The 16,672-nt window shown below is 33.5% G+C and overlaps 1 protein-coding gene and 1 long non-coding RNA gene across 10 annotated transcripts; one reads left to right on the forward strand and one right to left on the reverse strand.

Moving 5' to 3' along the window:
- Positions 1 to 2,388: 2,388 nt before the first annotated feature.
- On the reverse strand, positions 2,389 to 5,636 carry LOC118480436. Of its 6 annotated transcripts, XR_004862731.1 has the most exons (8): positions 5,393 to 5,636; positions 5,057 to 5,143; positions 4,477 to 4,561; positions 3,658 to 3,771; positions 3,474 to 3,553; positions 3,319 to 3,387; positions 2,905 to 2,977; positions 2,389 to 2,808 (listed from the first exon to the last, which is right to left on the reverse strand). XR_004862731.1 is itself a non-coding variant. In XM_035975280.1 (4 exons), the coding sequence occupies exons 1-4, from the start codon at positions 3,602 to 3,604 to the stop codon at positions 2,719 to 2,721; spliced, it is 345 nt and encodes a 114-aa protein (XP_035831173.1). In that variant the 5' UTR covers positions 3,605 to 3,651; the 3' UTR covers positions 2,389 to 2,718. The 6 variants fall into 6 exon arrangements, 3 of the variants coding, with proteins under 3 accessions (XP_035831173.1, XP_035831172.1, XP_035831174.1); XR_004862730.1 differs by lacking the exon at positions 3,319 to 3,387 and having other exon boundaries at positions 3,658 to 4,103; XR_004862732.1 differs by lacking the exon at positions 3,319 to 3,387 and having other exon boundaries at positions 4,477 to 5,143.
- A 670-nt stretch (positions 5,637 to 6,306) lies between these two features.
- Positions 6,307 to 15,279, forward strand: LOC110868543. Of its 4 annotated transcripts, none has more exons than XR_004862735.1 (4): positions 6,308 to 6,670; positions 7,990 to 8,544; positions 9,136 to 9,888; positions 13,887 to 15,259. It is a non-coding gene; the product is annotated as an uncharacterized LOC110868543 (long non-coding RNA). The 4 variants fall into 4 exon arrangements; XR_004862734.1 differs by having other exon boundaries at positions 6,310 to 6,670; positions 7,990 to 9,888; positions 13,887 to 14,441; positions 15,033 to 15,259; XR_004862736.1 differs by having other exon boundaries at positions 6,316 to 6,670; positions 9,727 to 9,888.
- The last annotated feature ends 1,393 nt before the right edge of the window (positions 15,280 to 16,672 follow it).

The following is a 16,672-nucleotide window of genomic DNA, read 5'->3' on the forward strand; positions in this document are numbered from 1 at the left end:
ACATATTGTACGCATGGACTTATGGAAATCTGAAGTTGAACATTAAGAACACAATTCAGAAAGAAAAACAACTTATTATGTTAAAACATGCTTGAGTACATTATACTAAATATGGGTGTCAATTCGTATCTAGAAAATTCCATTTAGTTTTCAGATTAAATATAAAATTTCTTCTTACTAGGGCAAACCATTGAGCAGGTCAAGAACAGCTTTAGTTTCAACAGACAACATATCAATTTGATTTTTAGTGTACAATACTTTTTTTTCTTTTTGGTCTTGATCGTATGATGTATATATTTTAATGGACCCTCTAGCCGCCCTCTTTTTTGTGATGTATTTATACGGACGATTTTTTTTGATGTCGTAGAGTTTTTATATGATATATTGAATGGTATATTCAAAGTACCCACTTACCTCCTACTTTCTTGGATAATGAAATCCTAAAATAATAATTGTTATATATGATATTAGTGCTAATACCTGCAAACTTCATGGGGGCAAAATAATATGTTTTTGAGGTATAGATTCGAAGAAAATTATACGATTACTCCTTGAAGGAAATAGATACAACGAATTATAAAATTGTCATGACTTTTCCTTCCTTAAACTTCTTGAGATGATCAACACTCTTATTACTCGCATAACTTGCTAGAAGCTTTCCATGTTAAATAAAAAAGCATATTGGTCAAATCAAAAAGTCAAAATTGGAACTTTTGTGAATTTAAAGATTAAAATATAACGAATCATCGTACTATAACTGCAACAAAAGGGAATTGTTTGCCACATCCTCATTTGACTAATTAGTAAGTGATGTACCCCTAGCCCAGTAACAAATACCCACTCAACACCAAGAAATTAACACGAATAAAGGTATCATGCCACAATAAATACTTGTATTGCCACATTAGATTATATAGCCCTTTTCCAAAAAAAAATAACACATACTTGCTGATCCCCACTCACCAACTGTTTACAGACCCGCACTTTGACGCGTCCGCATCTTCCAAATAGTCATCAAGAATAAACTTTTCCTCTAACAAAACTTTTGCATCAGGACATACTTTTCCTCTAAAAACCTTGTCATTTCGACGCATACACATCTTCCAAATGGTCATTAAGAAAAACACATAGATAATAGGGTTCTCCTTTGCTGGTTTGTTCATTTTAAGAGCATGCTCCAACATATCGCTCTAGCACTTATACAGCCTGCAAGTAAATGATCTGCAGTTTCCTCCCGTATACCATACATGGGACATTTCCCATCTCAACGACCCTCGCCACAAGGGCCATAGCCGTTGGAATGTTGTCGTTGACCGCTATCCGAACAAAACACTAACTTTTGGAACTACAATCTTATTCCAGTAGAACCCGTTATGACCCGTATTATTATTCGGACCCCTAGTAATATGCAGCAGCCCCAAAATTAGATGCACCTCATCCTCAACTTCATCCTAGGTTAGCGCCTGTTTCCACTCGAGGGCCCATTAAACCTAAGTAAACACAAAACGTAAAAGAACTGTTTCAAAAATAATAAATTCATAATTATTCTTAACTTATGATACTTATTATATATAAGAATGAAAATAGAAAAGTTTATGGTTATAATGCATAAATCTCCAAATACTTCATATTGTAAAAAAATCAAATTTCAGGCAACTCGTGGCTCTTTGGGGTGTTACTTTTACGACTTGCATTAGTAAATATGTTGGCAAGTTTACATCCCACTTGAACACAGAAATTTAGAATAGTTACAAAAAAATACATACATATACGTTGCCTCTCAAATCTATGGTTACATGTTTCCCAAGTCTTAAATATAAGTGAACTTTGAAGATAATGAAATAGTAGACACATAACATACCTAATGAGTATTTGAAGCATAGTGTGGAGGGGCTCGTTAAATAACAGAGATGATATTTAGAGAAAAAAGAATGATATAATACAAAAGGTAAAATATTAAGATATGGTTATTTTTATGAAAATAATAAAAACAAACATACCTATCGAAAAGAACATGCCAAAAGTTCAACGTATCTAAAAAGAAGGGATAAACAAATGTATAAAACTCATAATTCTCACTGCAGCCCAGACCAAAACTTTAGCCGTATTGACACAAACTCATTTTAACTTGTTAGTCTGTTACCCAACCCATCTATTTTGCTTGCTCTTAACATTTATGTACCTCTTGAACAGATTTACGAGTCAAATCCAACATCTTCTAAGTTGATTTTACGATTTATGTCATAAGCCTACTTGTTCACTACTCTGGGCTAAACAAATTGCATATATAACTCCACACGTCCACTGTGAGATCTCACTGTCCAAATCCTAAACCATACCAACCATCGCCTATGGCCTTATTAACTACCCATTCAAACAAAACCAAAATAAACCAACCATAATAGACTCAAACGTTGTATCAGCATTCAATATTACACCCCATATCTATATATTGCAAACAAATATAACCTATGGCCTTTCTTTGATTTCTGTTGACTTCTTGTTAAAATTGAAAAAAGAAACATTGACTTTTTATTTTACTTTCAAAAAAATTATTTTCCAACAAACAGTTCTTCTTTTTGAACTTGATGCGTACATTGACTTGATTAAAACAGGGGATACCCTAACATGAGTAGAAATCTGGTGTCCATCTCTGGTGCTGATAAAGTGAGTCTAGTCCGCTTTGAAATTTATACCCATCTTGAAACCAGTTTTTCTTTAAGATTCACTTGCTATTTCGTTGACCCATTTATGATTTTTGATATCATGACAACCTCGAGTCCAGCTTCCAAGCCTTAGCGTCGGGTCCTTTTGCAACAACAGTCGTATATAAACACACGAAGTTTAAATAATTCTAGCGATTAACGTGTATAGTAAGAGGTTAATCATGACTAAGTGACTTACCCCTTTAAGCAAAGAGTGAGCTTCACAACTTAACCACGGTAGCAACTTCACTTTTTTAGTTGACAATCTTCTCCTGAAGTTTCTTTGTGTTAGAATGTGTGAATGGTGGCCGAAGAAAAGATGACAAAAATACATGCCATCATAAAACTCTTGGTAAAATGGTAGGGTCAAAACAAATAGTTTTGTGCCCATCAAAACGGGTCAGGTTGGGTCAACCCAGAATACTAAAATAACTAGTGTTGCAAAAAATTATACTAATTTCAAGGCATGAGCCTTAAATGCACATGGGCGACTTTCCATCCATTTTAAAATAATATTATCATAATTGAATGTGTTAAAAATAATATTAATATAATATTACAGTAAGAATCTGGTCATGAAACATATTATACCAATTAGCATATTTTTTATTACCCTAAACAACTCAACGGGTTCAACTTCCTCAAGTTCACAATGCCATGCTTCCTGGAAGATAGGTGAGTTCTAATAATAAAGTGTTATCAGGTCTAATACAATATACATGATTGTAGCTTTTACATATTCATAAGCTAAACCCACGAATTATGTACCTTATACATTGAAGCATGCTTTTGGCAACCGAAACCTCTTTCATGGCCTCCATGGCAGCAATATGTCTAGCATCTCTATGCTTTATGATTTCCAGCATAATCATCGTTTTAAAAAGATTACCGTCATACATGGATCGAGTAATAAAATTGATAATTTACGATAAAAATATGGACAAAAACTTACCTGATACCATCGACTTTCAAAACCACTATCCCCCTCTTCCTTTGTGCCTTTGTGATGGATTGTAGCCTGCGGCCATCAACTGAGATCAAATCGTCGATTGGTCTTGATTGCTTTCTTTTCCCGACAAAAAATAAAAAAGATATTCATTAGCAACCCAATATATTGTAATCCTTTTATTTTACCAGCTTGTGGATGACCTGCAACAACAGTAATAATACTATAACCCAGAATATAATGATTTAGAAGATCATGCAGTGTACTGAACAATGATTTAGAAGGAAAATCATCTTCAGAAAGCATACCTCAAAGGTAAAGGTGGCCTTTTCAACCCATTCTTCATGGTAGGTCAAATGAGTAACGTAAAGGTTTTTTCAAAACGAAAATGGCTTGAAATTTTCCTTACATTTATATCAAATTTTGTGATCAGCTACGTGTAAGTGATGCTCCTCTAGCAGAATAAGAGTCATGATAATGAAAATCCTAAAGACTTTAGTTTAGTATGGTTCTTATGGTTAAATGGTGATACTTTAACCGTCAATCATCAACCACCCAAAACCATTAACCATATAGTGAAAATATAATAAAGCATAAAAATCAACTTTAAAAACAACCCTTAGGGTTGTCTTTATCAAACGTCAAGAAAACAATACCTTGCTTTTCTTGCTCCAACAAAAAAAATGAGATAAAATATCTGCCGTGTTTGGTGTTACTACATATGCATTGGTTGATGAAAACTTGGAAAGCATTGGTTTTATTTTATAATTAGTTCGTCTAAAAATTTAATATGAACCGATAGCAGTCGAATATGAAAATACCAACCCTGCTCAAGTCAAATGAAATCCAAACATTCTAGTCCATGTGTTCTTGCTTATTGGGGCATTAAATGCAGTTTCCTCTCTGGTACCTGCAATGATTCACCATAAAACAATAAAAGACAGATCATATACAAATTATAGACTTGCGATATGCCACCAGTTTATTTAAGTACTTTTTAAAGAACTAAATTGTAATTATAACAAAAAAAGATCTTATAATCTAATTGTTTCTTCAAGATATAATAATCCTAAACCTACACGAACAATTCTTGTAATGTACTCTAAATTACACTGATAATTTCAATCATTAAACCATAATTCTTGTAATTTACTCTAAATCAAAAAATGGGAATATTTTAAACAAAAAATCAACAATATATGTTAAAGAACAAACACATCTGGATCGTACCTGATGTTGAAGTGATACGATTAAGGAATCCAAATAATGATGAGAATAAACAGATCGGATAATAATATCGAAAGATTGACAAATCAAAACAGAAAAGAAATTAAATCGACATCAAGAATGATGAATAAAGATTGAAAATATTAAGATTGGATCAACATAGAAAACTTAAGATTACCTTGCTGTTAGCCGATTGAGAATGAGATGTGAAACCCTAAAAATTTCTTCCTTCAATATCAAAAACTTGATTCATTTGGATCTATAACTGATTGATATAAAATGAAGATGAATAACATGAGAAGATCTAGATTGAGTAATAATATGAAACAACTGAGAAATCAAAACACAAAATAAGTAACCAAACCCTAAAATCGAATACATATTATAGTAAAAATCAGTGAAAACATAACAGATTGAGCAACGGATCAAAGAAAATCCTAAATCGAAACACTTAGAATTGAAATAAATATTAACAAAATCATCAATAAATATTACTTGAGAGTTAGAACCGTACCTCTAAGTTCATGAAGAAATCGGAGTGAAATGGAGGAAGGGATGAGGATCATATCGTGTCGGGTGTTGGTAAGTTGAAGAAACCAGAAAGAAAAAATCAAGAATGATGCTTACTAACATATTAGGATTCATAATTCGCTTACAGATTAGAGATTTGGAATCTTACCTGGAAGATTTGGGGAGAAAGTAGAATGTTGCGAGTTGGAAGCGTGTAGAAGAAGATGAAACCCTAATCGGAGTTGTCGTATGAGAGAATAGGAAGAACATGGAAAGAAAATTTCCGGGTTGTGTGTTTATATATGGTCATTAAGAGGCTACCAAACAGCCCCTTAGTTGCTATAACTAGAAACTGAGGCATATTGTTATTTAAAATATTAAAAACCCCTACTTAGTAATTGGGTAACTTATTTTAAACTTGAGTATGACAAGCACAAAACTAAAAGTCTAAAACAATAAGAGCACCGGCATGCAATGCCACTGTTTACGTTACGCCCCTGCCTATGTTAAGCCGCTACCTATGGCATTTTGGCATTTGACTCTTCCACTACACTCTATTTATATTCCCACAAATCCTTGGTTACACACACATAATTTTTAATTTGCTTCTCAACCAAAAGCTTAACTCTGTCTAAATCTTCCGCCTGCATGTTCCTATTCGGTTAGATCGGCAGTCAATAAGCTTTGACTGGGTGATTTTTGTTAGACAAGCGAATAGGAAACCTCCGGTTAATAAATTCTGGTGAACTCCAGTGAGAAGTTTTAGGGGCAATGACTCCTTTGCTGTGATTATATTGGATTTATGTTTACTTTAGATCACTAATTTTGTTCCATATTTGTTGTATAGTCAGATTTAAATATAATTATCTTTAAATAATTAAATGTTGAATTGTAACACCCCAAAATATAAAATTTACATATACATATGTAAATTATAAATTGGTCATAACCAAATGTAACATAACTAGGAATAATTAACCTAGTTAGTAAATTGAATTGGAAAAAAAAAACAATAAGGAAAAACATGAAATAGATAACCATTTTACAAAATATGGAACTATAGGGACTAAAAGAGGCAAAAGGGAAAAATGTTTTTAATTAAAACAAATAAACACCAAAACACACACACATGTGTGTGTTTGGTCGACGTTTACACAGAGCCAGGAGAAGGGTTCTTTTCAAAACCCTAAACTCACTAAAATCCATCAAAATCTAAGGGAAATCGAGTTGGAAATTAGGGCTTTAACTAAATTCATGATCAACCATGCTAGGAGATCACAAGGTATGTCGAATTTTATCATTTGGTGATATCTTGAAATTTGGATAAACATTCATGAACGAAATTCTTGTGTGCATGATGAATATTATAGTTGAATTGATATGAGTATGAGTCTAGGAACAAACCCTAGATGAGAACTTGATGAATTAGTGTCATAAATTAGAGATTTAATGATTACCCATATATGTCTTAAGTGGATTTTTATGATATTATGATGAACACTTGAAAAGTGATGGTAAATCTGAGAAAAAAATTGATGATGAGATATAAGTTCTAGATGTGCTTAATGCACACAAGACATAGAGGTTTGATTTTGATGTTAAAACTCGGTTAATGGTTAACCATGAATTGGATAATAGATGCGTATGAATCTCGCCTACAAGGTGCTCGTTAAAATTCCTAAGTGAAATCGTGTTGTCTACTAGTTTGTATGTAGAGTTTGATTTGATGATTAAGTAGTGGGTTTATGACATCTCTTAGCCTACAATCATTGTGTTATAGGTTTCTAACCATTAACAAATAGTTTAATAAGGGTTTTAGCCATGGAAAAGTGTTGCGTTTGATGATTTGGGTCGAATTCGAAAGAACCCTAAACATGATTTCCGTAGCTTTTTATATGGGTTTTTACTAATCTTAAAAAAATCATATAAAATCAACCGTTTATCCGTTTCGGGTGTTCCATACCTTTTCGGAAAGCTTATGAAGTAAATTTTTACTGTTTTCAATCATAAGAAACAAATGTGGTTGTTAAATAGGTCAAAAAGGCGAATTAAAACTGCTGTTCAGAACTTGAAAGCTGTCAAAAAATGAAAATATAGTTGCTGAACTGATTTTATAAAAATCATATAAAATCATAGAAAATTCGTTAGAAGGTGTACCTTATATGTTTGCGAAGGTATTGGAGTGTTCTACAATCCATCTTTGAACATGTTGATCTAATTCAGATTTTAAACGGGTCAAAATGGTCAATTACAGCAGCTAAATAGAAAATCGCTGCACATAAATAATGTTTTTATTAACCAAGAAAAAGACATAGGATTGTATATACTTGCTTTAGGCATGAAGTATTGATTGTTGGGAACAAATGGCACTTTATGTGACATGCTTAAAGTGTTTAAAATCACTTACTAACTAGTTGTATAAGTAACTTCACTAACGGGTCAAACGGTTAGTGAATGAAAAGAATTATGGTATGAAACTAATTGTTGAATATATGGCATGTTTTGATTGATAAGTGTGTAAAAAAAAGGGGGGGGGTCCATAGGGTGTTGGCCATTATATAGAATGACCAATCTAACCATCTTATGGATGTCATGATATAGTTGACTCTAAACAAGCTAGGTGGGAGCTTGGAAAGGAACGGGTCAAACGGATCATGGATGCGAAGAATGTTTGCGCGAACGCGAGGTAAGTAAAGCTTACGCCCAATTGTAGTAAACGTATGTATTTTATATATGATAAATGTGACAACCGATTACATTCGAAATTGAAGTTCCGACACTAAGCGATGTGAGTCGGAACGAATAAAAATGATCAAAACCATGGTTAATGGTAAAATGGACAAAAGGGTAATTTAGTCGTGAATCGACTAAGAATTTATAAGATTTCTTTAAGGTTACCTTATAGCGAAACTTGAAATGGGTCGGATGTGTGAAGGGGATATTAAAAGTCATGTTTTGACATAAGTATAAATGTTTGGTCATAAATACCAAATGGGTCAAATGGTGGTGATGACACCATTTGACAATATCGACTAATGTTTGGTTGTTAAGTTAAATGTTCACAGGAGTGAACGGGAAGTGGATTATTGCGTTGCTATAAAGTAGCGGCTAATAAAAGAAAGGTACAAAACGGGTCTATATGTTGACTCGAGCCAGGTACGCATTAATTAGATCATGGCGATATGCGTAGTTGTATTTTAGAATATAAGTTACTATGAAATATAGCGATGATATCGCCACATTGAATATTTGGTCAAAAGATGGTTAGAACTCGTTGGTAGTCGTCAAAAAGGAAGGAATTCCGTAGACGAGCCAAACGGGTCGAATAATCAAGTAAGGCATGGTTATTGTTTTGGATTATGATGGTTTGATGGTTGATTTTGAATATTTTATAACATATTAGAAATATGAGGTTTTAATGAATTAGTATCATAGAAAACTGAAAACCGAGAGTCGGGTCTTGGAGTAATGATCAAATAAAACAAAACCTGACATTCCAGGTACTACCGTAAATTACGGTAGAACCGTAATTTACGGTGGTTGTGATATGGTTTACGGAGCAGATCTCCTGGTTTACGGTGACCAGACATTTCCAGGTCTCACCGTAAATTACGGTGATACCGTAATTTACGGTGGATTCAGAATCACTTTTTATATTTTTGTTATTTCTAATGTGGCATTAAGCCTTGGGATTATGCTATTATATAACAACGTCAAAACTAATGATTTTAACGGTTTTGATCATAGGTGAATGCCAAGAGTGCCCGGATGAAGATCAAGCTCGATGAGGAACCGAACACAATAAAATCTAACACTCGGGATTAAAGCTTCCGCACGGCGTTACGCCATATCTTTTAAATGACGAACTTATTTATATTACGTTGAAAACTTTTAAGTTGTAAAAAGTTTTTTTTGATTACTTGTATTTTCTAAGAATACTTAATCGCAATTTCATGTTTATTTTCGATATTTATACGAAAACCTTAAAAATTATAACATGGGTGTTACAAGTTGGTATCAGAGCCTTGGTTTAAGAGATTCAAGTATGGTGTGGAAAACCATGCTTGGACTTAAACCTTACGCTCTTGATAAAGAATAGTGTTCGGTTCGAGGCTTGATCGCAAATCCGGTAAGTGCATGTATGCTGATGGTCTAGTGTATTAAAGTATTGTAAATAACACATAGGGTTACCGTGTAATACACATTACCCCAACTAAATGATTGATATAGTTGACAAAAATACGCGCGTTGACGCTTATAGTAGAAAAAGCCTTGTATTATAATACAGGGGATTATTGAAGTTGACATTACTAACTTTTGTGAATGTCTTGATTTAAGGACACTTGCATTTAAAGATGACAAAGGACAAACAAATTAAGGATGTGATAGAGGAATAGTCCGAGGCATGACAAGAGGAACATGCTCACTAAGGACTAAATCGCATAAAGACCGCGAACAAGGTTAATGGCAAGAGACGCCCGTCGGGGCAAGCATTATCAGGTGCGTGCTTTTAAATATAATCGCGCAATTAGCAATATGCAACAAACATGTAAAGAATGATTGTCGCATATGTAAATTACAAACTTGGGAAACCTGAATAGAATACATATCCAGGATATTAATTCCAAGAAAACTAAATAGAGGTGTTACTTGCATGGGGTGTGATGTGAAAACTATAATAAGGTCGTGTATGTCATGTGTTAATCGCTTACTCTGGCCAAGTAAGCAGTGGCATATGATACCATGAGTTTCTTATAGCAGACACATTTACATCTGATGTAGTAAGGACGGGATAAATGGGACAAATTAAAAAGGTACCCAAAAGAATCAAATGAGCAAAATATTTGATAATAATGTAAACGCACAGCCGAGAGACGGAAGCGTACTACATTAGGAAAACGAGCCCAAGTGAAGGGACAAAGAAACATGTAAAATGATGTAGACATGAATTGGGAGGGGGTGTACTTACACTCGAACCCGGAAAACGAAAGCATGTAAAATGATTTAGACATGAATTGGGAGGGGGTGTACTTACACTCGAACCCGGAAAATGAAAGCATGTAAAATGATTTAGACATGAATTGGGAGGGAGTGTACTTACACTCGAACCCGGAAAATGAAAGCATGTAAAATGATTTAGACATGAATTGGGAGGGAGTGTACTTACACTCGAACCCGGAGAACGCAAGCATGTAAAATGATTTAGACAAGTGTTTGGGAGGGAGTGTACTTACACTCGAACCCGGAAAATGCGGATGTCTCTAAACGAGTCGTTTTTGTAAAACGCCAAACTTGAGAACAAAGTAGGAATATAAAAGCGAAACGAAGTCATAATGCGTACCGTAAGGGTTGCAATAATAACGACTTCGGTAAAACACCCGGTTGGCGGGTAAGGATTTAAACACATGCGTAGACCGAGAAACGGGAACTCGGATGGAAAGTTAAAAGACTTGGATTTTGAGTCATTACTAAAAGATGACAAGATAAAGTAAATAGAAGTTTTGATAAATCATGTTCAACTATTTTAAAGTTGAACGGGTCGAACAAATATTGAAGTTTGACATTCATAAGTGACGAATTTTCACACGAACAAGTTAAACGGGTTAGATAAAACGAAACATTGGAAAAGATAAAGAACCCGGTAATGGGACGAGATTGAATGCAAATATGAGCGCAAACCGAAGAAAGGAAAGCGCGAGACATTAATGAACCCATGTAATGGGTCGGAATTAAATATGAGATGATTGTGGACACGAATCACAGTCGGCATGAGCGAAATTTTGATGCAAAAAAAAAAAAAAAAAAACAAATAATTTTCAAATATAAAAAGGAGAATCTACGGGATCATTATAACCTTCGGGTTAGAAACAATGTAATGGTCTACGGGACTAAACTGACCCATGGGTCACGAATAGAAAGGGAAGGAATCATAAAGGCAACGCCCTAAAGAAGTGAAAGCCTAAATAAATAGCCTACGAGGCCAAGTAAAAGAATCTACGGGTTACGTAGACGAGCGGGGGAAACCAGTAGAGAATTCCCACATAAAACTAGACTGTAAAAGAATAAATTACAGATTGTCAATGTCCTGGTATGGATAATTGACAAAAGATAAAGAAAAGATCCTAAACTAAAACTTTGGTTTTAGTAAGAAATAACGTTTTTACAAATATGTATGCTGATAGGAAATTGAATATTAAGCATGAAAGGTTCAAGTTTTGACACTGATAGGCGCAAGACGTTATGTTTGAAAAGTGATATTTTCGAAAATGAAATTTTGATATAAATTAAATATGATATGACGCGATCACGTAAAAAGTAACTGGACTAATAAATCTAGTTAGCGAGACCGGTTAAGGTCAGCAATTAAAATCAAGAAATTTGGTTTGCTTGTAAGTGGTGGATTCGGTATAACTAAATCGAATGAATAAATTTGAAAACAAAAGAAATTGTTGCTAAAAGTGAAAATTCTCACTAAAGACCTTTAAACGGGTCAAAGTAATGGATTCATAAAGAATTCCATAGTATATGAAAGCGATGGATATCGCTAAGTTAACTAAACTAGTGGAAATAACAAGATTACGTTATTTCAAGTTGCATTATGTCGTATGAGATGTGTAGACAATTAGTAACCAAAAAGATGTTACCATATTTTTCTGGTACTAATAACGATTGGTTAAAAATATAAGTAATGTTTAAAAGAATTCTAGGATCGAATACATTGAGTTTAAACTCGATGAATTATGTAAGAAAAGGTTTCGAGGACGAAACCTCTTTAAGGGGGGTAGACTTGTAACACCCCAAAATATAAAATTTACATATACATATGTAAATTATAAATTGGTCATAACCAAATGTAACATAACTAGGAATAATTAACCTAGTTAGTAAATTGAATTGGAAAAAAAAAACAATAAGGAAAAACATGAAATAGATAACCATTTTACAAAATATGGAACTATAGGGACTAAAAGAGGCAAAAGGGAAAAATGTTTTTAATTAAAACAAATAAACACCAAAACACACACACATGTGTGTGTTTGGTCGACGTTTACACAGAGCCAGGAGAAGGGTTCTTTTCAAAACCCTAAACTCACTAAAATCCATCAAAATCTAAGGGAAATCGAGTTGGAAATTAGGGCTTTAACTAAATTCATGATCAACCATGCTAGGAGATCACAAGGTATGTCGAATTTTATCATTTGGTGATATCTTGAAATTTGGATAAACATTCATGAACGAAATTCTTGTGTGCATGATGAATATTATAGTTGAATTGATATGAGTATGAGTCTAGGAACAAACCCTAGATGAGAACTTGATGAATTAGTGTCATAAATTAGAGATTTAATGATTACCCATATATGTCTTAAGTGGATTTTTATGATATTATGATGAACACTTGAAAAGTGATGGTAAATCTGAGAAAAAAATTGATGATGAGATATAAGTTCTAGATGTGCTTAATGCACACAAGACATAGAGGTTTGATTTTGATGTTAAAACTCGGTTAATGGTTAACCATGAATTGGATAATAGATGCGTATGAATCTCGCCTACAAGGTGCTCGTTAAAATTCCTAAGTGAAATCGTGTTGTCTACTAGTTTGTATGTAGAGTTTGATTTGATGATTAAGTAGTGGGTTTATGACATCTCTTAGCCTACAATCATTGTGTTATAGGTTTCTAACCATTAACAAATAGTTTAATAAGGGTTTTAGCCATGGAAAAGTGTTGCGTTTGATGATTTGGGTCGAATTCGAAAGAACCCTAAACATGATTTCCGTAGCTTTTTATATGGGTTTTTACTAATCTTAAAAAAATCATATAAAATCAACCGTTTATCCGTTTCGGGTGTTCCATACCTTTTCGGAAAGCTTATGAAGTAAATTTTTACTGTTTTCAATCATAAGAAACAAATGTGGTTGTTAAATAGGTCAAAAAGGCGAATTAAAACTGCTGTTCAGAACTTGAAAGCTGTCAAAAAATGAAAATATAGTTGCTGAACTGATTTTATAAAAATCATATAAAATCATAGAAAATTCGTTAGAAGGTGTACCTTATATGTTTGCGAAGGTATTGGAGTGTTCTACAATCCATCTTTGAACATGTTGATCTAATTCAGATTTTAAACGGGTCAAAATGGTCAATTACAGCAGCTAAATAGAAAATCGCTGCACATAAATAATGTTTTTATTAACCAAGAAAAAGACATAGGATTGTATATACTTGCTTTAGGCATGAAGTATTGATTGTTGGGAACAAATGGCACTTTATGTGACATGCTTAAAGTGTTTAAAATCACTTACTAACTAGTTGTATAAGTAACTTCACTAACGGGTCAAACGGTTAGTGAATGAAAAGAATTATGGTATGAAACTAATTGTTGAATATATGGCATGTTTTGATTGATAAGTGTGTAAAAAAAAGGGGGGGGTCCATAGGGTGTTGGCCATTATATAGAATGACCAATCTAACCATCTTATGGATGTCATGATATAGTTGACTCTAAACAAGCTAGGTGGGAGCTTGGAAAGGAACGGGTCAAACGGATCATGGATGCGAAGAATGTTTGCGCGAACGCGAGGTAAGTAAAGCTTACGCCCAATTGTAGTAAACGTATGTATTTTATATATGATAAATGTGACAACCGATTACATTCGAAATTGAAGTTCCGACACTAAGCGATGTGAGTCGGAACGAATAAAAATGATCAAAACCATGGTTAATGGTAAAATGGACAAAAGGGTAATTTAGTCGTGAATCGACTAAGAATTTATAAGATTTCTTTAAGGTTACCTTATAGCGAAACTTGAAATGGGTCGGATGTGTGAAGGGGATATTAAAAGTCATGTTTTGACATAAGTATAAATGTTTGGTCATAAATACCAAATGGGTCAAATGGTGGTGATGACACCATTTGACAATATCGACTAATGTTTGGTTGTTAAGTTAAATGTTCACAGGAGTGAACGGGAAGTGGATTATTGCGTTGCTATAAAGTAGCGGCTAATAAAAGAAAGGTACAAAACGGGTCTATATGTTGACTCGAGCCAGGTACGCATTAATTAGATCATGGCGATATGCGTAGTTGTATTTTAGAATATAAGTTACTATGAAATATAGCGATGATATCGCCACATTGAATATTTGGTCAAAAGATGGTTAGAACTCGTTGGTAGTCGTCAAAAAGGAAGGAATTCCGTAGACGAGCCAAACGGGTCGAATAATCAAGTAAGGCATGGTTATTGTTTTGGATTATGATGGTTTGATGGTTGATTTTGAATATTTTATAACATATTAGAAATATGAGGTTTTAATGAATTAGTATCATAGAAAACTGAAAACCGAGAGTCGGGTCTTGGAGTAATGATCAAATAAAACAAAACCTGACATTCCAGGTACTACCGTAAATTACGGTAGAACCGTAATTTACGGTGGTTGTGATATGGTTTACGGAGCAGATCTCCTGGTTTACGGTGACCAGACATTTCCAGGTCTCACCGTAAATTACGGTGATACCGTAATTTACGGTGGATTCAGAATCACTTTTTATATTTTTGTTATTTCTAATGTGGCATTAAGCCTTGGGATTATGCTATTATATAACAACGTCAAAACTAATGATTTTAACGGTTTTGATCATAGGTGAATGCCAAGAGTGCCCGGATGAAGATCAAGCTCGATGAGGAACCGAACACAATAAAATCTAACACTCGGGATTAAAGCTTCCGCACGGCGTTACGCCATATCTTTTAAATGACGAACTTATTTATATTACGTTGAAAACTTTTAAGTTGTAAAAAGTTTTTTTTTGATTACTTGTATTTTCTAAGAATACTTAATCGCAATTTCATGTTTATTTTCGATATTTATACGAAAACCTTAAAAATTATAACATGGGTGTTACATGAATATATTACATACTAGTATTAAGCCTCTGCGTTGCAGCGGTTGTCATAAAACTGTGTTAAGTAGTAGCAATACTTTACCATTGTCAGCGACCACCAACACCGGAAAAGTTCGTGTAAACAAAATAAATAAAAACAGGAAAAAATAACGCCGAACGAAAAGCAGACGTAAAATCTTTGAATCACGCACGCTCGTGACTGAGAAATTAAACCGAAACGTAAAACATAGAAAAAAATAACTAAGTCCATCCAGGACCCGCGTGTTGGACGAACTTGTCAAACGCAGAAAAATAGATGTGAGGGGACGGGCCAGTCAAACGGGAAAAAAATATACAAAAAAATGTTAAACCCCGCATGCACGTTGCGTTGCGGTGCGTTAACTCACAAAATTTAGAACGAAACGAAAAAATTGGGAAAGATGAAAAGTATGGTGGAACAAAACTGAAAATAAAAAAGAGTTAGGATTAAATTGTAAAAGATGAAAAACTTTGATATAAAAGTAAAAAAAAAAACAAAGGGTCTAAATTGCAAAATAGAAGTTATTTATTAATTTTAGATAAAGATAAGGATAAAAATAAGTGATATCTATATATTGGTTATTAATTAATATTAATACTAAAAGAAAATTATTAAACAAATATAAATAAAATTTATGAGGTTGAAGGAGAGAATGCCATGTGGCATTATTTGGAGTCTTTTATTATAAGTTAGATTTTGGTATTTTAATAATATTTTGATTTTTTTCTTTGTTATTATTTATATAGGATTGGTGGATCGGATATGGACCTCCAAGCAAAGTAAGAAGTGTTATCAACATGTTTATCTATACTATATTATAATGCATGAGGGAATGGTATTTTAAGATACCCAAAAAATAAGAATTTTTCCCTCCATTTATTTATAATAAGACCCCTAAAATGAGGGTAGTTTGGTCTTTTAAACACAATTTATTTTTTAGCCCCTAAACTTATTACACTTAAATCCATAAGGTTTTAACAAAATTATAGATAAGAGTGAATTGCAGATTTTGTCCTTTATCTATATACCAGTTTTCAGGCAGTGTCTTTATTTTTAAAATTAACGAGCTTTGTCCTTTTTGTTTCAAAATCTTGCACGATACGTCCTTTAACCCTAACTCAGTTAAAATTTTATGTGAAATAAGATCAAACAAGGGCAATATAGTCATTTTAACTAATTATTTTAAAATGTTTTAATAAATAGGCAAAAAGTAATTAAAACTTTTAAAACTTATATTAAAAAAATCAGTTTTTTCACCTCTCTCTCCCTCTATCTCTCTCACTTACCACCGCCACACACACCACACCACACCACCATCATCCACCCCTGTCAAGAACCGTCGGCCACCACCCACCGCTG

Source organism: Helianthus annuus, chromosome 7, assembly GCF_002127325.2.
Source record: "Helianthus annuus cultivar XRQ/B chromosome 7, HanXRQr2.0-SUNRISE, whole genome shotgun sequence".
NCBI lineage: Eukaryota > Viridiplantae > Streptophyta > Magnoliopsida > Asterales > Asteraceae > Helianthus > Helianthus annuus.